Source organism: Lingula anatina, chromosome 2, assembly GCF_051362555.1.
Source record: "Lingula anatina isolate TDL-2025a chromosome 2, LinAna3.0, whole genome shotgun sequence".
Classification (NCBI taxonomy): Eukaryota; Metazoa; Brachiopoda; class Lingulata; order Lingulida; family Lingulidae; genus Lingula; species Lingula anatina.
The window spans coordinates 12,411,995-12,439,887 of record NC_141768.1 but is presented as its reverse complement, the minus strand read 5'-3'; the positions used below and the strand labels follow the sequence as shown (position 1 = coordinate 12,439,887).

At 37.3% G+C, this 27,893-nt stretch overlaps 2 protein-coding genes across 2 annotated transcripts; both read left to right on the top strand.

The window, feature by feature from the left end:
* Positions 1-9,356: 9,356 nt before the first annotated feature.
* LOC106158782 (putative chitinase 10) lies at positions 9,357-27,513 on the top strand. Its single transcript, XM_087007338.1, has 24 exons — positions 9,357-9,565; positions 9,842-10,104; positions 10,628-10,752; positions 10,972-11,095; positions 11,327-11,512; positions 11,770-11,886; positions 12,069-12,528; positions 12,736-12,924; positions 13,267-13,442; positions 16,837-16,882; positions 17,181-17,357; positions 17,619-17,881; positions 18,225-18,349; positions 18,568-18,691; positions 19,015-19,200; positions 19,427-19,512; positions 23,638-23,873; positions 24,048-24,310; positions 24,489-24,613; positions 24,814-24,937; positions 25,311-25,496; positions 25,875-25,989; positions 26,310-26,609; positions 26,851-27,513. Exons 1-24 carry the CDS (start codon positions 9,376-9,378, stop codon positions 27,012-27,014), a joined length of 4,350 nt encoding a protein of 1,449 aa, XP_086863464.1. The 5' UTR covers positions 9,357-9,375; the 3' UTR covers positions 27,015-27,513.
* LOC112041667 (uncharacterized) lies at positions 19,430-21,227 on the top strand. Its single transcript, XM_087004737.1, has 5 exons — positions 19,430-19,543; positions 19,766-20,000; positions 20,085-20,309; positions 20,565-20,753; positions 20,908-21,227. Exons 1-5 carry the CDS (start codon positions 19,523-19,525, stop codon positions 21,120-21,122), a joined length of 885 nt encoding a protein of 294 aa, XP_086860863.1. The 5' UTR covers positions 19,430-19,522; the 3' UTR covers positions 21,123-21,227.
* Positions 27,514-27,893: the final 380 nt, after the last annotated feature.

Genomic DNA, 27,893 nt, shown 5'->3' with positions numbered 1-27,893 from the left:
CACCATTTTATGTTTCGAAGACGTGCCGAAAATAACTAATTAAACGAGTTTTTAAAAGCGTTTACGTGTGATATCAATGTTTTAATGGTGTTTTTATGGCATTTTAACCGAGCTTTGGTAACAAAAGACAATCAAAAGTATTTGTACATAACATTTTTTGTTTACACACAGTGTGACAAAATGTAGGCCTACATCAGCCTCATGTTACCTAAAATCGATCCTAAAGGTTCTCTTATTATGTCCAAGGGTTCTTTAATGATGTGCGCAAACGGAAGATTGAAAATAAAATTCTTTGAGAACTGTGTATCATAAAACAAACCAGTTATTGACCATATTCCACTATCTTACAAAATGGCCGTGAAATCGTCCAACTTTTCCAGAGCCGTATTTACTTTGTTATTGCGGAAAGAAAATGTGATTGTCATCCCTACCCTGTTTTGATTATGCTGCTGCTCACACACTATCACAACCAAACTTTAAGTAAAGAAAATGTAGGGTTCGGACATGAGAGGGATCCAAGGTGGAAAAACCCGCTTGCCTCGTTCGCCATACGAGCAAGCGTATCCAGGTATAGGACCGGATCCGAAGTGCATTGGAATAAAGAAATAAACATGCATATCATTCTTAATTATAATGGTTTCATGCTCTGGCACAATAATTGATCTGTTTGTCTTTCAAGACCATTTTACCAAAGCCCGCTAAGTAGATACTTCACAACTATCATTGTATTTTTTTATTCTGACGTCAGAAGCATCCGTGTCACTTACTACCCTTATGAAGTATCTGGATCAGCGTGGGAATGTCAATAGTGAGCTGGATCTAAGTTATAAAGTTATAAAGCCATTTAATTGAAACGTTTGGCATCCACGAATGATCAACTGCTGTCACGAAATTTCAACAACGTCATTTTAACAGGACGGTGTTCAAGTGTACGCTCACTCCTGAATATTCGTTCAACCATGTGCCAATTAGCAATTTTGTCATTCGTTGCACAGTGGCATTTCCAGCGTATGACCAATGGATGCAGAAGACTATATTGAAACCTGGGATTTGGATTCCGGCAATACCAACAGAACAAGTACAGGGCATGGTATGTCTTTTACCTGCAACATTGGTCTACCGAATGCCACAAACGTGATCTACCCAGCATCATGCAACGACCACTCGTCAATGGGCCACAAATTGTTTGACATCCTCACCACCGACAACGTTGCAGAGCTAGAAAAATGCCTAGCAAATCTGTCAAAAGAGGCAAGAAAACATCTCATAAACACCGCTTTCGTATATGAAGACGACAAAGGAGACAATTCAAGACAATCCGTTAGTTTGCCAATTTACCGCCTCGAAATGCCTGAATTTTCTCTTCCCTTATTTTTAGCTGTTGTTTATGGATCGGTAGGCTGTTTTAAAGCTCTGCTGAAACACGATGTTGATCTACTTGCTACTGATGATAAAATGACTAATATTTTGCATGCTTTGGTTTGGGCCAATTTCAAATGGCCTGGGTATGGCGTTTTGCACCTAGGTATCTATGGACACATAAACGCCTTGCTATCCCGTAAAACTATGACTGATTTACTCCACCAAGAAGACACATATGGACTGCGCCCACTGGAATTGGCAGCAATGCTTCCTTCACTGACTATGACAACGGCTATAATAGAAACAAAAGGCATTTACAAATTTCCTAAAATCACACGCAGGTTTGACCAGGTATCATGGTACGACATCACGGAATATCACGTGGCGAATTCCGCCAAACCATGGAACCGCTATTTGATCTCTCCAAGAAAGGCCATAGCGGCGTTTGACACTGAAGTTCTTAAAGACCCGAGATTGCGTTCCTTCATGGAATCCCCAGTCATCTCAACCATGGTCAACAACAGCGTGTCCAGCTTGTGGCCGTTTCTACTTTTAATGATCGTGTGGTTCTTAAGTTATGCCACTATGGTTTGGCTTAGTATCATCTACATTTGGTTTGATAAAGTATTCAGGGGTAGCAACAATATTGGAACCAATACAACGTTAACGGGTAATGAAACAATTTCATCCTGTGAAGATGACTTGAAGAACGACCTCGCTGCAAAAAATATGTGGTTGATAGGGCAATATAGTACCTATATATGTATAACGTATTCTTGCTTAAACATAATTTATGATCTTTGTAATATTTTTGTAACAGGCTTTAAGATTCATTTTCTAAAATACCAGCATGATTCATTAAACATTCAAATTCTTGCACAAAGGCAGAACACCATTGTGAGTGTCCGATATTATACGGTCATTAATTTCTTGGTGAACACTTTTTTAGTTATGACTTTCTTTCTGTCAAAACAAAATCACAAGACAGAAGATATGGAGGCCTTTACGCTTTGGGTGCTTCTTTTAGCAGGTGCTTTAAATTCATGGAACGTAATGTATGTTCTGCAGATTATTCCCAAGTGTGGCGAGTACATTCAGATTTTAAGGCATTTGTTTTTCGATTGTCTGAACGTCTCTTTAATTGCTACGGTTTTCTATGTTGCACATGCATTCATGTTTTATACTTATTTTCGTCGTGAGTGCAATGATGACTATAAGGAAGGATTCACTACTTTATACGTAATGTTCAAAATGATGCTGAACATGGAGGACGTCACAAAAGAAGTTGAACCGCCTTATCTGTATGTTATAATGATAAATCACTGTGCTTATGTTGTATTTGTGCCAATCATTACTATCAATTTCCTGATTGCCTTATTTTCTGAAACAGTATCACGGTTTTATGAGAACAAGAACATCATCATGTCGCTGCAGAAACTGTTAATTATGAACGATATTGAAACTGTGATGAGACCGCTGTTGGTGCTGCTGAGATGGAAGAGAGGGATAGTGGAGAGAGATGGGCGACTATATTTACCAGTGTATCACGGTCCTTTTTTGCTTCAGACTGGCAAAGTAGTTGAGTAACCTTTATATCTCGACTGTCTTTCATAAGCGAACAACACTGTATATATACTCGAACAATTACTGCTTTATGTCAAATGTATTTTTGAAATCGTTGCCCATATATTAAGATAGCACCATCCTCTACAGGAGGTCTTCCTTAGCTGTAACAAAATTGTATGAAAGATAATGTAAAATTCCGTAACAACTAAAGGAGACTTTTGAGGGTAAGATAGCACTGACACTTTCCGTTGTACAATGAATATTTATGATAAATTTGTGTATGAATGAATAAATTTGTGTGAAAATTTATGCAATAGTCATTAAATTATTATCCAAACGATAACAGAAAGACTGTTGATGTACTCAAACCCTAGGACTTAAATTGATCATAATAAAGGTTCTTTCAAAAAATCGAAAAGCTAAAGGGTAATGCCACCAGACAGGATTGAACCAGAGACCTGGCTGTGCCCTAAACCTTTTATTTACTTCTTCGACATACACAAAAGCTTATATTTCACTCGTTCAAAATTACATTTGGTTAATCTCCCTGGCCCTGTAGGCCTAGAACATTCTAGTAACATTAATCTTTGGGTGTATGAAGGCAAACATCTTTCGCAACGGCTTTAATATACAGGTAATTTTATGTATTCGATTAATCCATCAATTTCTTTAATAATCAAATTTGCACATTATACTGCACAACGTCCCCTGAGGGGTTTTCGCATCTGGTACATCTGGCCTCTGACAGCAAAGGCTTAATATGCGTAGACCAGGGAACGGACAAGGAAACTTACTGTGCACAGCCCATTACAAGAGCAAACTACAGTTTGCCCTGTGGTACACGCCTTATCAGTAAATACATACTTCCATATAAGGCGTGTGCTAATCGTGAAGAGAGTGACTGGCCAGAGGTTGCCCATCCCAAGCAACAAGGGCCCTTTGATTGGTTCGGGTACGAATGGGTGGGGTTTGATGACGTCTCAAGTATTGGGAGTTGATAAACCACGGCAGTGATTATTGTAAGTGATAACGGTCGTTTCCCTTAGTCTCTAACTATAAATGACAAATTGTATCAACCATGGTATTTATTATTTTTTATTTATAAAATTATTATATTACCATGGTCGTAACTGCTTCTATGCTATAATCAGAATTATGATATTTTTTTCATATACCGAACAGGTCATCAAACTGTAAATGTTTATCAGTATTTTTGGTAATAATTATGATTTCCATAAATAAGTATATCATATTTTACTTTAGTTAGATATTTTACTTTACTTAGATATTAAGTTAATCTAATATCTTTGATAGACCTGAAACAGAAAGAGGTGTTTCTTCTTGTTCCCGGCAAATGACACAGGTACCGTATAGCTTGGCGGGGTCATGTTTTTGATTTTGGATACATCGATGACTTTGCTGGGGACCTGTGGTGAGGGCAATTGCTATCTTCGTCGCACAGACCGGGACCCACCAAACAACAAAAAACTGTGATGTTACGTTTTGAAAAGTCGCACATTACCATAAGTGAGGCTAGGAAAGGCAATGCTGGCATTAAGATAATTGAGGTTTTAATTATAGTTAAATTAAAATAAAGAAATTGGTATAACGTTGAAAAACTTAAAAAATAGACAGAAAGGTGATGCATGCCATATCCAATTATGTTTTTTCATTTTTCATTTCACACTGATTTAAAATGAAATTAATTCTCAATATTGATTAGAAAATGAAAACAAAAGAGTAATTCTGCACCGCGCGATTTTCATAATTTGAATAACAATTTTTATATTTTCTTTAAAAAGAACGGACCATTAAATTCCAGTTTGAAATAACTTGGATATTCCACGTCATAAAAGAAATTGGACAAGAGAAAACAAACGCTAACCATATTTGGACGAGGCTAGAGGGCCTTACAAGACCTACTTTGCATATTCAAACGACTACACATTGTATGAGTAAGCGCAGAAATAAATAACGAAAGAAACTTCGAGTCATCGCCTTTATCAATGAGTTCTTCCGGTCGTACTGAGCTGTGCGGGAGGGGGGTATCTTATCTGATGAGATTGTACCTGCTCGGAAACAACATTTGAGAAATGATGAGATATCCAATTACTAGGCCCAGGATAACAGAGTACGGTTCATTATGGAAAGCCCATTGAGACATCCACATTTACGGAAGCTGCACTTCGTCATATATTGAAATATATAACGACTTCATCATTTTCAAATAATAAAACGTGTTATTTACGTTTTTTCCTAACATTTGCTATGTATCTGTTTGAGTATAAAAAATGCAATCTCCTGAGCGAAAAAAATTGTAGATTGAATGTACATATATAAGTAGGGGTGGGCAAATGAAAGCTTTTTTGGGAAATTTAATATCAGACAAGTGGATTCTATGGCCATTTTGGCTGCTGAATACAAATCTAATAAGTATTTTCATTTTAAATTAGATCTGATATTGGTATCAAGTGATTTTTCAAAATGGCCACCAAACGCTCCCTCAAATCACATATTTCTCATGTAAATCTTTAAATATCAGTTCAAACATGGCTTGTTATATGTCTAACCATATGATTTCATGATCAATGAGCGCAAATAGATACATCATTTCGGTTGGGTCACTTCATTTTGGGTTAAAAAGAGGATTTTTTGGTCATTTTGAGGTAAAAATCACCCCAAAATCAACATTTCTGTGTACATAAATACAAATGTTTATATGCAACTGTGACTTTTAAATTACGAAAAACAATAATACAACAAATATGGTCAATATTGTTCCAAGGATCACATGAAACTGAAAAGTTTTGACATATAGAATAGGCATAATGTTAGTTACATACGGGAATATTTACAGCAGAACACTCAGTAGCAGAGCATTAAGGATATTGTTACTCTTTATTACCATCCAGATACCGAAAATGAGTTTTTTCCTGCATCTAATTATTCAATGATGTAACTGTCTTTGTGCTGCTTTGTAACAATGTAAAAACTCTTGAAAATATGAAATATCAGCGTTTATATTTTTTCGTTGCAATGTATAAGCATAAGCAACTCAAAGTTTTTATCATCTATTTAACAGCTTTCTTTTTTTAGATTAGTTAGCAATCCTATGGGGCTTAAAGCAATAATAACTCTTCGTTTCGGCCAAAAAATGAATTTTCCTGGAGTAAACAACAATTTTCCCATACTTACCAATGGTTAATGAATCCATTTTTACATTCAAAGTTAGTCCCTGTTTTTTTTCTAAAAAGTTTGGTTTTTTGTTAAAATCTCTTAAGAGATTTTAACAGAGTATAGACATCAGTGGAGGTCACGTGGTCTAAAGACAAGTTCAAATATCAGAATAAAAGCTATAACTGCTGTTTTTGTGGTAAAACAGAATATATTATATTTCTATGAGTTATTCACAAGGTTTTTATTGTGAAATATAGATCTCATACGAAGAGTTATTATCCCTTTAACTTCATCCCTGAACAAGATTTTATCATGAAAATTGGCCAATGGACCACAAGAGCATGAGCTACAATCCCATGCCAATGTTTTGGTTTAAATGCTTTTGTTATGGAGTTATGAGTCTGTAATGACAGATCTTCTAAAAACAAAGGTATTATTTTGCTTTATCAACGATCAAATCTGAACTAAGGCTTTTAAAAAATCACTGGCAGGGTTTTGGGGTACTAAATGGTGTCATTAAATTGGGCTTTGAAATAGTTATCACGGGTGTTCAGGTAAAACAGAAATTTGAGAAACCGATTTTTCAGTTTTTACCCCCAAACTGCAATTATGCCGTCAACCGTAAGATGACATGTGTAAATGTTAATTAATGTTATCACTTAACACTGAAAATTTATTTATCATCGAAAAGAACGTATGTAAGGCAGTAAATAAGGAGTTTTGGGTGAACGGTGACAATATCCTTATTGTCTTCATTTATAACCTAGTCACACTAGAGGCGGAATGAGCTAGAATGTAGTCGGAATGAAAATTTCTTGTTTATTCCTGGATATTTGAAGTATCTAAAAATTCTAAGCGCATTCTAAATGTTTGGGCCATTCTTGCATCCTGTTAAAATGTTTTGCTCATTCTCAAAACTTTCGAAGTGCATTCCAAGTGGGAAAATATCGAATGGCATTCAAGTGTATTCTAAGGCTTCGTTCACATGCAATGTCTATTTTCTAAATTCTATTTTCTATTCGCGGTATGTCTTATGATCACGGTCTGTGCACTGAATATCCCGCGGCGTAAATACTGGCAGCGCGAGCCAGTTACTATAAGTTACTATAAGTACATGTGACAGGGGGCTTTACAGTGCCTTCTGGTCTCAGTGTATTGCTCATTCTGCTTGATCACTTCAGATTCCAAATAAGTGTGACAGGGGGCTTTACAGTGCCTTCTGGTCTCAGTGTATTTCTTGTTGATGCTTTCATGGTGTTGGTGAGATACTCTTAAACTACGCAACTGAAACTAAGTACTATTCCAAGGTCAAGAACTTAGAGATTGTAAGAGGTTGATGTCACCTGACAAAGTTTTACCTGTTCTGAAGAAAAGGAAAATTATACAGCATAAAATTTGTTGGTACACATCCATGAAGATATTTTCAGCATTGTTTTTATACCAAACTGTAATCTATGAATTCAGTATGTACATAATGGCCATTATTTATATTTATCTTAGGCTCGAATTGTGTATTTTATGTATATGTTTGTTTTAAATAACATATTTTTACAGATGTCACCCTAACAATATTGCCAATGTCTTAAATATGCTCATATTTGAACTCAGCAACCCTCAAAACATATAGAAAGACATATTACACATCATTTTTATGTACTTTACTGTGAAAATATGGCCAAAAAGCCATTTCCTGCCTTTTTTCACAAACAAATAGCAGATACCAATATAAATCTTTAGCTTTGGTAAAAAATATTGTCAGATTTGTGTTCAGCAGCAAAAATGGCCATAGAATCCACCTGTTTTAAAAAAATTTTGTCATTTGCCCACCCCTAATATAAGTTCGATGCAAATGTAAAGATTCATTTGCGAGCTTGCATGTCGAAGCATTTAAAGCCTTTGCAAAAATGAAAATACGGCTATTGACCACCAACACACCTCAAATAAAACTTATCACTAATATCATCACTGTCAAAATAAGGAGAAAAAGGGGCAGTCGAATGAATAAATACACAGGACACCCAATAGCAATTTTTTTGAGGATGTTCGTATCTCCACAGTCAACTGACATCATGGCATGGAGAGATACATTGCACCGTCCGCAATATTGGATACAACCCCTAATATTTTATCTACACTGTATGATTAATATATAAAAACATAAATATCACTTCTGTAAAAACCGATAAACTGATCTAAGGACCGCAAACTTCCCGGTTATGAGAAAGCGTGCTTCACACTTACAGGGACACAGACGACCTTACTCACAGCACTGACTTCCTCATAATTTAACCTCGTTTGTCATACCTGCAGTTTATTCTTGAAAGGAGTGTTTACACGTGGGAATTTTTTCGATCTAGAAGCACAACTTCTATCTTTGTATATATCAAGGGTGCAAATCAGTTGTATTACATCATACAGAGAGTTGTATTTGCACAGGCATTCTAGGAACACGTTAGTAGTTTTTAACCAAATAAACAACAGTTTCGCTCCTAGATCGAATTAAGCTTTCCTTAATGTAAACTCGCCTTCTTTAGTTCAAAACGAACTCAGTTAGAAATCAAGGCTGCTTGAAAATGGACACTGATGTATATCTAGGAAAAATTAGGGGACATGTCTATCATTAAGTGTGTCATATAACGGATGACGTCGTCCAGACGTGCAGATCACCGTGACCATGTGTGACAAGTTGTCCTGCTCGGGCTTGAGTATATATAAAGGGCCAAGACCCTGGCGATTCAACAAATCTTACTGACAAGTAGACTGCAGAACCAAAGAAGAAACTTAAAGCGAATCTCTTAACCAAAGCTAGACGCAGAAGAGCAACACAATGGTACGTATCAAACAAAGTAGGAGGGAGATTTCTGCGATGGACTTTTCCTCTTGTAGGAAAATCATTCTTCATTTCAACCAAATGTCATTCTTGTATTCTCAGTTATTATTTTTTTCATCTGTTTTTTTTTTTTTTTTTGTTTTTTTTTAACGTGAGATTAAACCTATTTTTTTTGTCTCTCTCTTTCAGATTAGCCAACTTATTTTTGCTTTCGCCATCATCGTTCCGTTTACATGTAAGTACCTAAAATGTTGAATGAAATTTGCACATGTAGTACTATCACATAACTGTCTTATATAGATACGTGTACAAATGTGTTAAATGGAACGCAAATTGCCCGCAAATACATATCATTTTTACTTTTGTAATTCATTGTGTATGAAAATAGAATTGTCTTTTTCGGTACTGTCATGAAAACCTGCTATGGTATTAACCGTTATATGCAATTTTCAGATGCATTCAGAATAGCCTGTTGGTACACAAACTGGTCACAGTATAGACCAGGGGATGGAAAATTCTTCCCAGGAAACATAGATCCTAACTTATGCACACACATCTACTATGCCTTTGCTAACGTGGGCCTGGAGAACGGAGAGTGGGGCCTTCAGATGATCGAGTGGAACGATGAAGGTAGGCACAAAGGGCAAACGTATTTATAAATCTAAGAAACGCTCACGTCGATTAATGTATGAAGGAAAGAAAAAGCATTATGCAGAGACAGAAGAAAGAGGTAATTGTATACTTTTTCTAAACGAATACAGAATAAATGTGTGTAGTTACATGTATCACCCAGGGGCTTCTACGATGGGTAAATTGCATTTGATTATCAAAATGGATCATCATCAGATTAGTTAATTATGTATGATTTTGACATTCTCATTAATACAAACCTCGCTATCTTTTCAGCTAAATACGCCGAGATGATGGCGCTGAAGAAAATAAACCCCAAACTTAAGGTGTTGTTGGCAGCGGGAGGATGGAACCACGGCACAGCAACATTCAACTCCATGTCCAAGCAGAGGTCTACAAGAGCCCAGTTTCTCAAAAATGTCATCTCCTTTTTGAGAAAGTATAACTTTGATGGTCTCGACTATGACTGGGAATACCCCGGGGATGCTAATAGGGGGAGTGGCCCCGAGACAAAACAACAGTTCTCTGATTTAGTAAAGGTAAGCTAGTTTAGGAACTGATCAAGTCGCGGTGCACAATTTCCATGCATTAACGTTTGCAATTGAGCAATCAACAATACCCAAGATGCTATCTCATTATGGTTTTAATTACATTATATGAATTAACGGCTTTCAAAATGTTCAAATAGAAGTTACAACATGTCATGTCTACTCATCAATATTTTAGTCTTAGTAAAGCTTCATCAAGAAGCAGAAATAAGTCAGAATGCCTATTACATCAAGGTATCGCATACAGAATAGTGGAACGAATAAGGCAGAGATAATGGTGTTTTGGTGGAAACTAATTCGACGTCTGTGTTTAAAGCACGTATGGGATTCGATTATGAGATATTGCATGCGGTGCATACAGGAGGATTTATTTAACTGTTTATTAAACTTGATTTATTGAGAATGGAAACAGGGTAAATCAAAAAATTATTTTTACATGGTCTTCGATAGGATAAGCACACCATATTATTACTATTTAGGGAAAATGTTTATGTAATTGTTTATCTGCTTTCAGGAATCGAGGGAGGCATTTGACGCAGAGGCGGCATTAAGTGGATCCGAGCGCTTGTTAGTGACTGCCTCGGTCGGTGTGACTGCAGAGAAGGCAAAGAATGGATACGATATTCCTGTCATGAATAAGTAAGACTTTTTTCCACTTTCATGTCTAAATATTCCAAGAAGCTTCCAAGAGATTTCACCGGTAGTTCTCCCTGTTCGCCTTAATATAATCCGAATTGAACTATTTTAGGTGCATTTACTTTTGCTTGAAATCCAAATTCAAAAGGGCACCGCTTCAACGTGAAAACGAAAGCAAAAAGTTTTAGTTGTCAATACGACCTTATATATTTATAATTTTAGGTACCTTGACTGGACTAATCTGATGACCTATGACCTCCATGGCGCCTGGGAAAACTTCCTTGGTCACAACTCTCCTCTGTATCCCAGATCGGATGAAACCTACCCCCAGAACCAACTCAACGCTGTAAGATATTTATGTATTTTAAATTTTGCAAATAAATAAATGATTATCAAACTAAATGAAAATATAAAAAACCTATAGTCATTAAAAAAATAGACAACAAATATAGATATATGACCGTGGCATCCTTTAGGAATTGATTTGAAATTGTGTACAAGGACCTTTTCACTCAGTAAAATATAAACGAGGCTGTTTACAAAGTGTAATAATTTACGAATCTTGTGCTTATTTTAGCATGTTTCCGTGGAGTATTGGATCGCTCAAGGGTACGACCCAGCTAATCTCCTCCTGGGAGTGGGTTCATACGGTCGCTCCTTCACCATGCAGGACGCCAACAGACATGACTTGGGGGATCCCGCTTCTAGAGCAGGGAGTCCAGGGCCATTTACCAGAGAAAATGGATTTTTGGGTTATTATGAGGTGAGACTCCTTTATGATTTCAAGTTACACATCAACAGGTTCTCTTTCAATTTGGCCCTTAGAGTTTTTTATGAGGTGAGAAAGCTACGGATGATTTTAGATTGCCAGAGAAATACTCTTCATTCAAACAAGTTTCTTTAAGGTGTTCTGTTTTATCTACTCAAAGAGGCCTTGGTATTTAAGAAAACCAATACTATATACATAGAAGGTGTAACATGCCATAATAAAGAAAACTTTGTCACTCATCAAATTTCTAGGTCTGCCAAAATGCTTGGCCAAGTGTATTCAACAGTGAACACAAAGTACCCTATGCCTACGACAAAGTCTCTCTACAGTGGGTGGGGTACGATGACATGACAAGTATGAGAATTAAGGTAAGCATCTGCCCTTATTCAATTGAAAAGGCTCATTGTTTTTGAACGAATTTCACATGCAAAATTAAAACGTTAGCTAAAAAACATAAGAGGAATTAAAAATATTATTCAATAAGTAATTCTTCAAAAAAGCGTTTGCCACCATGGCAGCTCTAAACTCAAAATGTGTTTCTCTTGAACAGGCTGATTACGTATGTGCCAATCAGCTGGGTGGAATCCATATGTGGGCCTTAGACATGGACGACTTCTCTGGACAGTTCTGTAAACACGGGATGAACTATCCTCTCCTTAGAACTATAAACGCTGGTCTTCAAGCATGTAGTTCTCAACCTGGTACGCCTGCACCAACTGATGCACCCACCCAGGCACCTACTCAGGCTCCAACTCAATCCCCGACTGCTGCACCAACTCAAAAACCCACCCAGCCACCTACTCAGGCTCCAACTCAAGCCCCGACTGCTGCACCAACTCAAAAACCCACCCAGCCACCTACTCAGGCTCCAACTCAAGCACCTACCGCTGCACCAACTCACAAACCCACCCAGGCACCTACCGCTGCACCAACTCAAGTCCCAACTGCCGCACCAACTCAAGCTCCCACTGCTGTGCCTACCCAACCTCCAACTACAGCAGCAAACGGAGGTCAGTATAGCCGTAGAAAGTTCACAGACACAAACACGCAATGCATTCAATCAATAATTGAATTATCATGAGAAAATTTTGTTTAATAAAAAATTTCATCCATTTGCTTCTAAGATACTCGATTAGTAATAAATCAATGCTTGGGTAGCTTATCGTTTCTCAAATATGAAATAATTATGTAGTTACGTTACGACTCTGATTTTCCAGAATTTGTTTGCCCAAGTGAAAGCGGATATTTTCCACATCCAAGCAACTGTAGAAAGTTCTATCACTGCGCCATGAATAAAGCATTCAACAAAATCTGTCCGAAAGGCACGTACTACAACCCAAAGACCTACCTCTGCGACTACGAATACAACGTGCCATCTTGTGCCAATGGAAGCCCCATAGATATAGGTGAGTAGTATACATTCCACTGTGCTTCATTTACGTGTAGAATATTTCAATTTTGAAAGTTTATAACTGAGTTTAAATCAGTCTATGTTGACCGCAATGTTTTATAAAGTATTCTGTTAAATATTATGAAGGTTATAGGAACCACTTATCAACTTTTCTCTTTTTTGAAAATTTTCTTAGAAAGTCATTGGAAAGGCTATTTCAATTTGAACTAGTTTTTCTGCAAATAAGTGAAGTTAATGAACACTTAATTTTAGAATGAATTTTGTGTGACATACCTCAGTCAGTTAAAATCTGTAACTTCAGACTCTGTCTAATATATCACTCTTTTTCCACTTTTAGAACCGTTCGTATGTCCCAGCGATGGCATCTTCCCCGACCCTGATGACAACGGATGTTACTACAACTGCGCCAATGGTAACCCATTCCACCTATGTTGTCTGAACGGCCTGGTCTTTGATACCCAAGACCTCATCTGTAGATTTGCCCTCCCAGAAGAACGCGAAATTACATTCCCTTAAATTACGAAATTGTAATTTCAGATGAAAATAATGTGTAAAGGCTAAATGTCCGTGTATGTGAATTAAGGCCTATGTTATGCCGGTGAAATGAAATTGATGAGGAACACGCTTAACAGTTTCTATGGTTATAAGACAGAAATCTTTTAACCAATTTCGGTTCACTCCCACTTGAACCAAATTATTTGTATTTATCAAGTTTTCTCTTTTTGAATCATTGGAGTATTTATATATCATGTAAATGTGTAATAAGTTTTAAGCTTTTAATTTTTCTACAGATTTTTATATTAAAGATAACTAACATATTTTATGATATCATATAAAGATTGAAATGGTTATATATTTTACAATCAGTAATCTTTGAATAACATACTTTTGATAAATGTTTTTGTATTGATGATCATATTTCACACAATTTTCAATAAAAATATTTGTAAGAAAAACTGACCTACTTTTCTGTTTTCGATATGTAATATTATACAACATACATCTAAAAATGATACTTTCAATTACAAAGCTCAGAGCTCAAAGCCTAGAGCAAAATATAGACTGAGTGAGGTGCAGCATTGCTTATACATAAAAACATATTTCGTGGTCATCCAATTTTATCATCATTTCCACAAGTCTACAAACTGTACGCTGGGGGGGGGGGGGGGGGGGGGTTAATGCCCTTTGTACATAATTAAAAATAAAAAGAATGATGACCCAAATTGCTATCAAAGGTCATCGTTTTTAGATTTACACCTCGTACTTTCTGAAGGGGCTGGGGGTGCAGACTTGTGAAAATGGTGATCAAATGTGTGACCCCATATGCAAAAGTACACCACATCAGCAAAAAATTTCATGTACCAATTTATTCTGTTCATGGATTAAATTTGTTAACCATAGAACTGCTGTATAAATATATTCATGAAAAAGGAAGAGTGAAATTCAAAATACATGTATGAGATGTGAATAGACAAATTTGGGAGCCCACTCTTCATATTGTGTATCATATGACGGATCCGGAGTGGCGTTGCTAAGAAAGACATCATACAGGCAGCATCAGAAATTCAGGAGTTAGCAATTAGGATAGTGCAAGTACTATATTGTCAGCTTTTGGTTGTAACTTACCTATTTATCATTCGATCTAGCACAAAAAAGATGGGCATATTGCAGTTCAGGCCCGTAACCACGTTCCGAAAGAACCTCCTTTTTGCCGGGAAAAGGTCCCCTTTGGATTTAGGTGCACGAAGATTCATGGTAAAAGGTCCACTTTTTCAGAAAAAGAACCCCCCTTTTGAAATTGCTGGCCATGGGCCTGCAGTTTCAATATAAAAAAGTAATTTATCATGAATATGTGAGTACTGTAAAAGATACGCAACTGATGAATCAAATTTGGCATGCGTGAGTTTAATTAAGCAGGATCCATAACAAAAGATCTTCAAAATACATGTATGAGATGTGGAAAGTACGTGCCGACATAATGCTCAGACAAAATATCTATAAAACATGTTAATATATATATATATAATGTTTATCCATAGGTGGAATGTGACAACTTGATCATTCTTAATAGGGTAATACATGTATATCGAAACCATGGTGTTACTCCCGATTAATGATTCCTTGTCAGTAATCAACCTACTGCATTTTCCATGCGGTCATATTACGAAACGCACTGATGGTAATGCGGACAACGACCAAGTCTTATTAATTTATTTGTCTATTTCAATGTTGTTGTTTTCTATTTTATTCATGGCACTTTATGATCGCTTTCCATGCCAAATGCCCAATAACAGGATAGAGCAATAGGTAGGGTTAAATAGCGCCAATAAAAAGTTTGAAGAGTTGCGGCTTGCCTGAAAAAACACAGATGTGGTTACTGTATGTGATAACCGCATGTTCTTATTGATTACTATCTATGATCATTGTTATTAATCATCATATTGTTTGTTTCGTCTATGAAAACAGTTATACATGAAGTAGTAAAATGGGGCTCCTGCGATTATTACTCTTATGTCATATTCCAGACAGCGGAAATAAAATCTGCAGTAAGCAATTCAGTATGGGTGTCAATTAAGGCGATGATTAGATTTCAGTAACAGGCCCGTAGCAAACAATTGCAAAAAGGGGGTTCTTTTTCTGAAAAAGTGGACCTTTTACAATGAAACCTTTGTGTACCTAGATTAAATTTTACAAAGAATGGACCTTTTCCTGACAAAAAAGGGTGGTTCTTTCGAACCCCCCGAACCCCCCTGGTTACGGGCCTGAGTAACATTTGTGTAACAAAAAATAATGAAAATTAACTGAACATGTTCAATCACATTTGAGATACTCTAACCAAAAAAAAAAAAATAAAATAAAATAAAAAAAGAATAATAATAATAAAATAAATTTCTAACAAAAATATCCTCACAACAGGTCAAGAAGAGGTACGTGTACCGAAATGGGACAAACCTTTATTTACATGTCCCTATATGATTAATATAATAATATCTCAATATCAAGCTCGATCAAGTTGATAAACTGGTCATAAAGCCGTAAATATCCTTACTCACTTCACCAACTTCCTCATAATAAAACAACAAGTCCCTAAATGATTAATATAATAGAATCTCAATATGAACCTTACTCAAACTGATTAACTGGCCATATAGCCGCTAACACCCCACCTCACGGCACCAACTTCCTCATAATAAAAGTTTGATTGTCATACCTGGAAGATTGAGATAACGAGCCCTTTACGGGAGTGATTCAATCGCATCAAGGGGCCAAAGTTAATTGTGCTCGTTTTATATTAGACAATTTAAACGTTGCCTTAAATACCCAACACGCATATATGACACTTCTAAATTAGATCTTTGAAGTTCCACAGTATTTTTTAAAGATCGGATAAACTTAGCAAAATGTACAATATTCGGCATTACTTTAATTTCAAAACCTAGTTAATTTGCAAACAGAGGTGAGTGGAAATGGATTGAGATGTTTATCAATCCATGACTGGTAAATGGTCTATCATTAAGTGTGTCACGCTACTGATGACGTTGTTCAGACCTCTATGAGTGCAGGCTATTTGACCATGTGCAGTGGATGACGATTTAACTATTTATAGACCCTTGTCCAGCCCTGACTTGTGCATATATAAAGGATCAAGACCCTGGTGCTTCAACAAATCTCACTGAACATCACGAGCTGACTGCAGAACCAAAGAAAAATTTGTAAAACCTCTCTGAATCCCAAAGTTCAATACAGAAGAGCAACAAAATGGTATGTAAAAATGCAGAAACCTTCGAACTTTTACATTGTTGAATGCGTTTCTCGTCGAAAATAATTTTACATTTTTTCTCCTAATTTGTTTCAAATACCATTTTAAATTTAAGATGATACTTCACTGTCCTTGTTTCTCTTCCAGATAAGTCAACTTATTTTTGCATTCGCCATCATCATTCCATCCACATGTAAGTACCTTAAAATATGCTAAAACGATAAAAGGTTATTTGATCATACAATGCTTGCGTGTGTAGTTCTTTAGTCAATACTTGTGGTCTTAAGTAAACAAATATAGATAATAGATATTCAGTACATTGAGTGAGTTCACCTAACCCGTGCATAGTCCTGCTATATATTTTTGATCTTGTCTCAGAGAGTGTACGAAAAAAAAATTAACGAATTGTTTTACGTATATAAACGTATAATTATCAATTTTATTTCTTCTTATTTTGCAGTAAACATTATTTCATTCACTATCATTTTCAGATGCATTCAGAATAGCCTGTTGGTACACAAACTGGTCACAGTATAGACCAGGGGATGGAAAATTCTTCCCAGGAAACATAGATCCTAAGTTATGCACACACATCTACTATGCCTTTGCTAACGTGGGCCTGGAGAACGGAGAGTGGGGCCTTCAGATGATTGAATGGAACGATGAAGGTAGGCACAAAGGGCAAACGTAATTATAAATATATATATATATATAGGAAGGAAAGAAAAAAACAGTAAGCAGCGATCGAACAAAGAGAGTAACTTTCTTTCTAAATGAATTCAGAGTAAACGTTTATGGTTGCATGTAGCACTCAGGGAGTTCTACGATGGAAAAATTATATTTTATTATCATAATGGATCATTATCCGATGGGTAAATCAGATCTGTTTCTGACATCCCCATTAAAACAAAACTGACCTATCCTTACAGCTAAATACGCCGAGATGATGGCGCTGAAGAAAATAAACCCCAAACTCAAGGTATTGTTGGCAGCGGGAGGATGGAACCACGGCACAGAAACATTCAACATTATGTCCAAGCAGAGGTCAACAAGAGACCAGTTTCTCAAAAATGTCATCTCTTTCTTGCGAAAGTATAACTTCGACGGTCTCGACTATGACTGGGAATACCCCGGAGATGCAGATAGGGGCAGTGGCCCCGAGACAAAACAACAGTTTTCTGATTTGGTGAAGGTAAGCTAGTTCAAGAACTGATCGAGGCGTGACAAATTTGTTAACACTTGCTTTGAATAATTTTCCATGAGGCATGACACTTAATACTATATCTTATTATAACTGTAGCCTAAAAACTGACGATTATCCAAATGATTTTACGTACATATGTAAGTCAATGAGGGACAACGCTTCCGCTGAATGCTCGTCACGAGGTAACATAGTATGTAGAATGCTTATCATGCCAGTATAATACCGTGTTTTGCATACGGTTCATACATCCTGTAGGAGGATAGGACTGCGTAATGACTTGTCAGTATTTTATTTAGAGAAAATGTTCATGCAATTGTATATTTGATGTCAGGAGTCGAGAGAGGCATTTGACGCAGAGGCGGCATTAAGTGGATCCGAGCGCTTGTTAGTGACTGCCTCAGTCGGTGTGACTGCAGAGAAGGCAAAGAATGGATACGACATTCCTGTCATGAATAAGTAAGAGTATTTCTACTTTGACGTCTAAATATTCAAAAAGATATTGCTGGACGACACCAGTTTCTTCTTGCCTTATTTATCTTGTTATCATCCGCATCGTGCAATTTGAAGCGCAGTTTTTTCAATGAAATTTGAATTTTCGTAGTTAATGTGTAACACTTGCATTTGTAAAACAGGAAAAAATGATCAAAGTGAAAACGAAAGTAATCATTTTTTAGGTACCTTGACTGGACTAATCTGATGACCTATGACCTCCATGGCGGCTGGGAAAACTTTCTTGGTCACAACTCTCCTCTGTATCCCAGATCGGATGAAACCTACCCCCAAAACCAACTCAACGCTGTAAGATATATTTCAAAATATACATACATATGCACTAGTATAGGCCCTAATGTATATATAATTTTGCAAAAAATAAAAATAAAAAATAATAATAAAAAAAAATAATAATAATAAAATAACTGAAAATGAAGAATAAACAAAAAATGAAAAGGAAAACAGGGTATTAAAACTGCATGAGAAATTTTAGAGAAAACATTCAAGTTATCCATTGTTTGAACAGTGTTTATCTATTTACCCAATTGAACGATCACCACCATTAACAATGACTGTTTCATGATATTTAATCAACATGCAGTAATACATAAACATTATGCTTATTTTAGCATGTTTCCGTGGAATATTGGATCGCTCAAGGGTACGACCCAGCTAACCTCCTCCTGGGAGTGGGTTCATACGGACGCTCCTTCACCATGCAGGACGCCAACAGACACGACTTGGGGGATCCCGCTTCTAGAGCAGGGAGTCCAGGGCCATTCACCAGAGAAAATGGATTTTTGGGTTATTATGAGGTGTGACTCCTTTACATGATTTCACAGTTCATATCAACTGGTTCTCTTTCAATTTGAAGTTTATATTTAAAAAATATATAGTCCATAAAAGCCCATATAGGTTATTCTAAAATTCTGAACATTAAACAAAAACATCGTTTAATTTTTTTTCTCAGTCACCCTAGACATATACAATATAAATTTACAAAATCAAACTGAAAAACGTTTTCATTCTCTCAATATGTAGGTATGCCAAAAGGCTTGGCCAAGTGTATTCAACAGTGAACACAAAGTGCCATATGCCTACGACACAGTCTCTCTACAGTGGGTGGGGTACGATGACATGACAAGTATGAGAATTAAGGTAAATATCTATTTTTTCAATTTACAAGGCTCATTGTTGATCATCAGTGTGTAAAAAATAAATTCAAAAGTGAATTTATCAACAAATTTAACTAAAATCAGAGCGAAAAATATTCAGGATTTTTTCAGTAAGGCAAACTATTCAATGTCTTATTATTTAAAGAAAATGAACACCATTTGCCCCCACAGCAACTCTAAACACGAAGTGTATTCTTTTGAATAGGCTGATTATGTATGTGCCAATCAGCTGGGTGGAATCCATATGTGGGCCTTAGACATGGACGACTTCTCTGGCCAATTCTGTAAACACGGGATGAACTATCCTCTCCTTAGAACTATAAACGCTGGTCTTCAAGCATGTAGTTCCCAGCCTGGTACCCCTGCACCCACTGATGCACCCACCCAGGCACCCACTCAGGCACCAACTCAAGCGCCAACCCAGGCACCTACTCAAGCACCTACTCAAGCACCCACCGCTGCACCAACTCAAGCACCAACCCAGGCACCAACTCAAGCACCAACCCAGGCACCTACTCAAGCACCTACCGCTGCACCAACTCAAAATCCCACCCAGGCACCTACCGTTGCACCAACTCAAGTACCTACCAAACCACCTACAGCTGCACCAACCAAAGCGCCAACCCAGGCACCTACCATTGCACCAACTCAAAAACCCACTGAGGCACCTACTGAAGCACCTACCGTTGCACCAACTCAAGCGCCAACAAAGGCACCTACTGAGCCCCCAACTACAGCAGCAAGTGGAAGTAAGTATTGTCAAAGCAAGCACGCACACTCTCACGCATCTATGTGCAGACGTGCACTTGGATGTTGTTGTATACATATAATTCTTACTTTCAGTCATTCAACGAAAATGAGGACTTGTTATGAATACCTGTAAATTTTGTTCCTTTGCTTGTGACAGATATGGGTTGGTTATAGCTTTATATCTGGATACCCATTTGTTATAATATTTTAAATAGGCAAGACATTTGACTTACATTAAAACTTTGATTTTTCAGAATTCGTTTGTCCCGAAGAGAGCGGATATTTTCCACATCCAAAAAATTGTAGAAAGTTCTATCACTGCGCCATGAATAAAGCATTCAGCAAAATCTGCCCCAAAGGCATGTTCTACAACCCACAGACTTACCTGTGCGACTACGAAGACAACGTCCCATCTTGTGCCAATGGAAACCCCACAGAAATAGGTAGGATTCTTTATCTGGGGATATATCATTAAAAACTTAGCGAAAAAGGTTTGGTTTTTAACAGTTACCTCTAATGCATGTTGACCAATTAAAATACAGTCAGTTAAAACCATTGTGCTCAAACCCTAATATATCATGCTTTTTCCACTTTTAGATCCATTCGTATGTCCCAGTGATGGCATCTTCCCCGACCCTGATGACAACGGATGTTACTACAACTGCGCCAATGGTAACCCATTCCGCACATGCTGTATGGACGGCCTGGTTTTCGATACCCAAGACCTCATCTGTAGATTTTCATTGCAAGAAGAAGGCGAAGTTATGCACCCAAAGTTTCCCAAAGTTAAGAAATTGGAGAAGATTTACTAAAGGAATATATAGAACATTGCTGCGTGTATATGAAAAAAAGTTTATATGAATAGATAGAATATTGATTGAATATTGATTACTACGGATATACGAATGATGGACGCCGCTTTATCCCACTCAGGGTCACGCCCACGTCGACCAAAAAGTAACGAGATCTGAAAGTGAGATGACCTGTGTAAAATACTTATTGCTAGTGTGATGTCAGCATAACAGTAAGCATTGTAATAGATGAGATCAAAGCTTTTCATTTTTTTTTCCTGTGGACTTTTATATAATTTTTAATGTAAGTTATTTTATTTTTACAATCACCATTTTAATTTCCCATAAATTTTGATATATTTATTTTTGTATTGTAACAATCTTACAAAAGGTTTTTTAATAAAAATAATTTTGAAAACATGTATGTGATATCTATATTTGTTTCTTTTCCTTAAATATGGGATGAAGCACAGTTGACTGGTTTTGATATTTCACCGACATGTATGAAGTATATTGACTCGAGGTACATTTACAGTACTTCTGGTGAATGAATATCAATTATAAAACAATACCAAACTCCTAATTCCTTCGCGGTAATTCTTACCGTACGATCTCCAACTCAAGAGCCCCCCATCTCCCCAATAACCTATCCCTGTGACGTAAATGACGACGTTATGCTACGTGCATTCAGGTGTTACCTTGCTTTCGTTCTCACTGAAGATATATAGTTTATGGATTACTAAGTTTACTTCCCCCTCACCATAGTTCATAGTGCTTGGGCAATAATCGTGACAGCTAATGGGTTGGAGCAATATATATAATATCCATGCATAAATCTGTGTACCGCGTGTTATTAAACTCAAGTGTCTTCACCGTAACCAAGACTCCAAGAATTTCTACGCGCCATTTAATCGTGTAGCACTGGCAAGAGCGTCACGTTTTACGGTGAAATCAAAGCGTCGCACAGTTGAACAAGCAAAGCGGTTGCAGTATAGCGTGTTACCAACAGAACGTATGATATAACCGTAAACCATTTGCTATTAACTGGCAAGGAACATAACACTATGTCTGGTAAGATCCTTTTATAAACAAAATTTGAAATTTGACAGTTTGACTGATTGAGGAAAGGTGCGTGGTGAAGCTACCCGTTTAAAGGTAACCTTATCTTTAGTATTATTGAACAGCATCGTGTTTAATTTGTAGTTTAAACTGGGTGATTCTAGATTACATTGCTAAGCTGTATCATTCTCAAGGTATTTTTTCACTAGTTTTTCGACAGAGCATGAGCAAATGGCCACATAAGCAGTGAAGTTAGTTAACTAACTTGAACGTAAACACATACTGACAAAAGGAAGGATGATTTATTTATAATTAATATTATAAAAGTGTTGGTTTTCTAAACGATTAACATCTGATGAAAAGAGCGATTTTCATACGTGCACTATTAAATAGCATCAAATTACTATATTACGTCTTCCGTCACCTCAAAACGATAGATAAAATGATAAAAAAAAAAAAAAACTGACATGGAAAAACGTGCTTATGAAGTGTTTGGCAGGAATGGGAGATCTGTGGTTGAGATTAGTCTTTGGTTATGGGAAAAGGGTTGAAATGCGAACATTTTCGTCGACCAACTAGTCTACTTTGTCTCATAAAACCTTTAACAAAACACTGCAGGTAGCCTTGTAATGAATTCAGAAAAGGGTAACTCCGAATCTTTCTTGTCTTTCTTATTTCCTTGTTTTATTATATTATCTCTAGTTTGTCCCACACGACATTTTACGTTTGCTCATTTTTTCGTTCTTCGGCAGCTCTATCATACTCTTGAATCTGCGGATGCTGTTTGACTCGAAGTCAGAAATATTAATCGTAGTCTCATTGATGTCCCAGCCACAGGCCTTTGCGTGCTTGAAATAAAACATAAAATGCGAGTGTTAATCTTGCATGTAATTTCCCTTAATGACAAACTAATACTAGCTAATTGCCACACAACCTATTTCGTTTTTTACGGGAAACGCATGCTATCACTTAGGTAACCGCAGGACCCCGTTTCAAAAAAGAAAAAGAAATTATGTACTTTTAGGAATGCTGCATCTATCAGGCAATTATGATTGAGATGGGGAAACGAACAGCAGAAGTCTACTGATTTAAAACAACTCTACATGTGCCTTTTTCAGAAGGATAAAAATAAATAATCTAACTATTTACAGTCTTTAATATCAGTTGAAATATTGCTTCAATAGAGATGCATTATGCCTTAAAATAGACTAGAATATTGGGAGTTTAAAAAAAACTATCGTAAAATTTTGACGAAGAGAAAATGACGATTCTTCCTGGCACATTCAAGTGCTCACCGACCAACACTATCATTTTAACCTTTAAGCCAAATGAAAAATTACATGCATTTTTAGCATTTTAAAATTAAAAACTTGTATCATGCCTAAATGCCATACGGAAATATTTTACAAACAAAAGGCGTAGATTTATGACAGCGAGAAACCAACACGCAATCATTCTGGGTCTGTTTTTTTTACAGCGACCCTAACTGTATTAACGATTGTTTAATTCCAGGGAATATGCAAGGTGTATCTTCCAGCTCCAAAAAACTGGTGGTATATTTTACCAACTGGGCTCATTTAAGAAAAGATGAGGCAAGATTTGTCCCCGGCGACATCGACCCTAGTCTGTGCACCCATATCATCTATTCATTTGCCAAGGTCAACAAAAACAAGTCGGGATTTATTCTAGAGGGCACGCAGTGGAATGATATGGGTATCATAAACAAAACTTTTTATAGTTATAATCAATAGTTGTAATAGTACTAGTAGTGTTAGTGTATTAACTTATGTATTAACTTGCTTTCTTGCTAAATTAAATGCACGGCGTATGAGGAGGGGGTGTTTCGAGTGAAACCACACCACTTAGAGAGATGTGCTTGTTTTGTAGAAATGTTCTCAGAATTAGTCTCCATAAAGGACAAATATCCAAACCTGAAACTACTCTTGGCAGTTGGTGGTTGGAATCACGGCACCGCCATGTTTAACGAAATGGCGTCGTCTGCTGCGACGAGAGCTCAATTCATCAAGAGCACTATCAAATATTTGAGAGATATCAAATTTGACGGCTTCGACTATGACTGGGAGTATCCTGGAAATTCTGATCGTGGCTCCCCTCCCGAGACAAAGCGGCATTTCGCTGAACTAATTCAGGTGAGGCGAGCACATTCGGGTACAACAGTAAACGTTATTATATAAACATTACACGTCTCACTTTATGATTAGTATCTATTAATTTTTTTTAATTGAAGAAATAGTATGACAGTTTTCTATCCAATAACAGTTTACATAAAATAAAAAATTTCAAAGTATGGCTTATTCTTTTTGTTAGGATACTCGATCAGCGTTTGAGGAGGAAGCTAATACAAGTGGGAAACCCCGATTGCTGTTGACCGCTGCCGTCGCTGCAGGGGTGTATGCTGTTGACAGTGGCTATGACGTTCCAACAATCGCAAAGTAGAATAACGCTTTAATTAACAAAAAACTTTCATTGAAAGAGGCAAAAACAGCTGTCTTTCATTGAATATCTCACTGTATAAAAATAATTGATAATTTTGGAATTATTTTTTAGTAAACTTCTTTTGAAATACAATGAAAATACTTTTTAAGTTTCAACCCGATCTTCTGAAATGCTGTTTTTTCTTATCTTGTACCAGGTCGGTGGACTTTATTAATTTAATGGCTTACGACTTCCACGGCAGCTGGGAGGACACCACGGGGCACCACAGCGCCCTCTACCACAGGCAAGATGAACCACCGGCACACAAGTCGGCCAACCAAGTAAGGGGAAAAAGCTTATTTATATACACTTTAGGCATTTAATATTGATGAAATACATATACTTTATAAAGCATCGAGATTTAACCCATACCAGTAGGCCGATCCAGAAAGGGAGGCGGGGTCCTTAGAAAAAATCGCATATCCAGCCTTCACCCCTTTTACTCTGGAACCAACAGACCGGCAGGAAAGGTGTTTCTTATAGTCACCATCCAATTTGCCCAAAAATGCTCAATATCTTAATAAATCCTGTGCAATAGGGTGATGGAGTTGGGGGGAGGCGGAGAAAACCGAATCCGCCAGCGTTGTTAAAGTGAGTTGTTCGAACAAATTAAAAAAATTGCATTTTGCTTATCTTCTCTGCCGTGACGTCTAGGATGCTGCTGTCAACTACTGGATTCAGCAAGGCATGCCTCCTGACAAGATAGTGCTGGGCGTTGCCTTCTACGGACGCACCTTCACCCTGAGAAACCCTGAAGTCCATGGCTTGGGGGCACCCATTAGAGGTCCTGGGACACCGGGGCCTTACACATTAGAGCCCAGTATGCTGGCTTACTTTGAGGTTCGAGAACTGTTCAAAATATCTTTCTTAATTGTAATTATAATTCTTCAAATATTGTCTAAATGTTTGTTTTCGATAGTTCTCTTATTTTAAATTTCAGTTTGTGAAATGTGCTCGTACTTCAGAGACAAGTATCACGAGGAATACAGTTTAAAAATAGCAGTTAAAAATAGTTGCTTTAAAAACTTACTTATTTTTCTCTAGTTTGAAATTCGATAGAGTATTGCTCGGTATGCAAGTGTAACATAAAACCGTCGATAATATATATACATGATATAGGCGAATCCTTCAATAATGACCGGGACACTCATTAAATTGATATCCTAGCTGAACTTTTTTAATTTACATAACATTTCGTTTTTATAACAAAATCTCCAGATATGTGAACTGCAGTCCGCCCAGCGAAATTGGAGTTGCCAACACAAGGTGCCATACAGTATCTGTGGCAACCAATGGATAGGATACGACGATACCGAGAGTCTAAGGATGAAGGAAAGTTAAACGAAATTGCTCCAATCAGTTCTTCTAAAGTGTCGTGTTAACTTATACTTGGCGCAGCCCATTTGAATGGCGATGTTATTTCTACAGCACATGTGAAGGCGATTGTTAGCTTCTCGATCTTTATTTTTTAGGAAATTACGGTTTGTGCGCACATGAGCCTTATATTTCTTAAAATTTTGCAAAAAGTTGTCCGAGTAGTTCCTGTAGTTTACCAAGTTCTAGCTATATTTTCGATCTTGGGGGAGGGGGTTCCCTAACCATTGCATTTTTCACTTTAATTATGAGCGTTTCGTTACCTCTTTCTGATACAGGGTGAGTACGCGCGGTCCAAGGGCCTCGGTGGCGTTATGGTCTGGAGCATTGACATGGATGACTTCAAAGGAAAGTTCGGCACCATGGGACCCTACCCCTTGTTAAGGGCTCTCAAGTCCGGTCTTGATGGGAGAGGTTCATTAGACGCTCGTCCCTCTGACATGCAGGTTGCACCAACTGCACCAAAGCCAGCGGACGTCCCAGGGAAGCCTTCCAGTCCTTCGGTTTCAAATTCTGCGCAAGTACCACCCAAACCTTCTCAGTCCAAAGCAGAAGATGTACACGAAAAATCTGAGACAGGTGATACAGGAAAATCCACCCATTGTACAGACATTTCTTAATTTCACTTAAGGATAAGTCTGGCGTCTCTGCCACTGCACTAACTGATAGAACTCCTCACACTTCTTTCATATCCCTTTTACCAATAAAAAAGTATCCGTAAAATAATGGCACCATAGGCCTATTTTTTTTAAATCTAAAGTGGCTGTTATAAAAAAAAAACTTCAATAAAACAAATTTCATATTTCTGCTATCGTTACAGGTGTAATGCCGTACCCGGGAGACGGGTTGTTCCCTGATCCGAAGGACCCCACCAAATACTACAGCTGTGCCAACGGGATTATGTACTCACAGCAGTGTCCTCCGGGTCTGGTGTTCAATCCGGTCACCAAGACCTGCGACTGGCCTCAAAATGTACGGAAATAGGCTAGACCTCCATACTTCATCCTCGACATTATTTCGTGCCCAGGGGCCTGTTTCAGAAAAGTTTACCTGGTCTACGTCATTTGGCAACGCTCGAACTGCTAAAATTGGATAGCCGACTTGGTGCATTCCCAGAGATTTAGATCGATCCAGGGATTAAGATTTAGATCGACCTAACTCCCTGGGGGTTCACGCTAAATTGCAGTCAGCCGAGCGCGCACCACAGTTAATTACCCCTTTACAGCTTTTAGTAGGCGGGAGAGACGCTTAAGCCGGCTAAGCTGACAGTAATCTAGTGAGACTCCCCACAGGGATAGATCGATCTAAAATCTATGGAAATGGGGTCTAATTTCGGTAATTTCATGTATTTAGGACCGTTCGGATAAAAGACAAATATTACGACGGTGGCAGAAATAGATAAAGCCAGCACTATGCCGGTCGACGTCGTCAGACATCTCTCTTGTAATAGTTTTTCTATCATGTTAAAGAGGAAACCAACAGTCCATGTTGTATTATTCAGTTATTGACTTCGGGTGAGGTCACCTCTTATTATTGATTTCTAAGTGTGAGCGGGTGACGTACATTGTGCAAGGACGGCAGTGTATGATTTCACGTACGCAACGAAAGTATTCCCCCCCCCCCCGCCCCCCAAAACAAGTATAAAGCTGATGTTGGCACGGTCAAGTTGCATTTAGAGTTAATGAAAATGAAGGGTTGTTTCCCTGGCGATCAACGAGTGGATAACAAGTGTAATACTACATGAAAATTAAACATCCAGATAAATTCGAAAATAATCAGAATACAGCTACTGAGCTACGTGTTATAGAAGGTATTATATATATATATATATATATATATATATATATATATATATATATATAT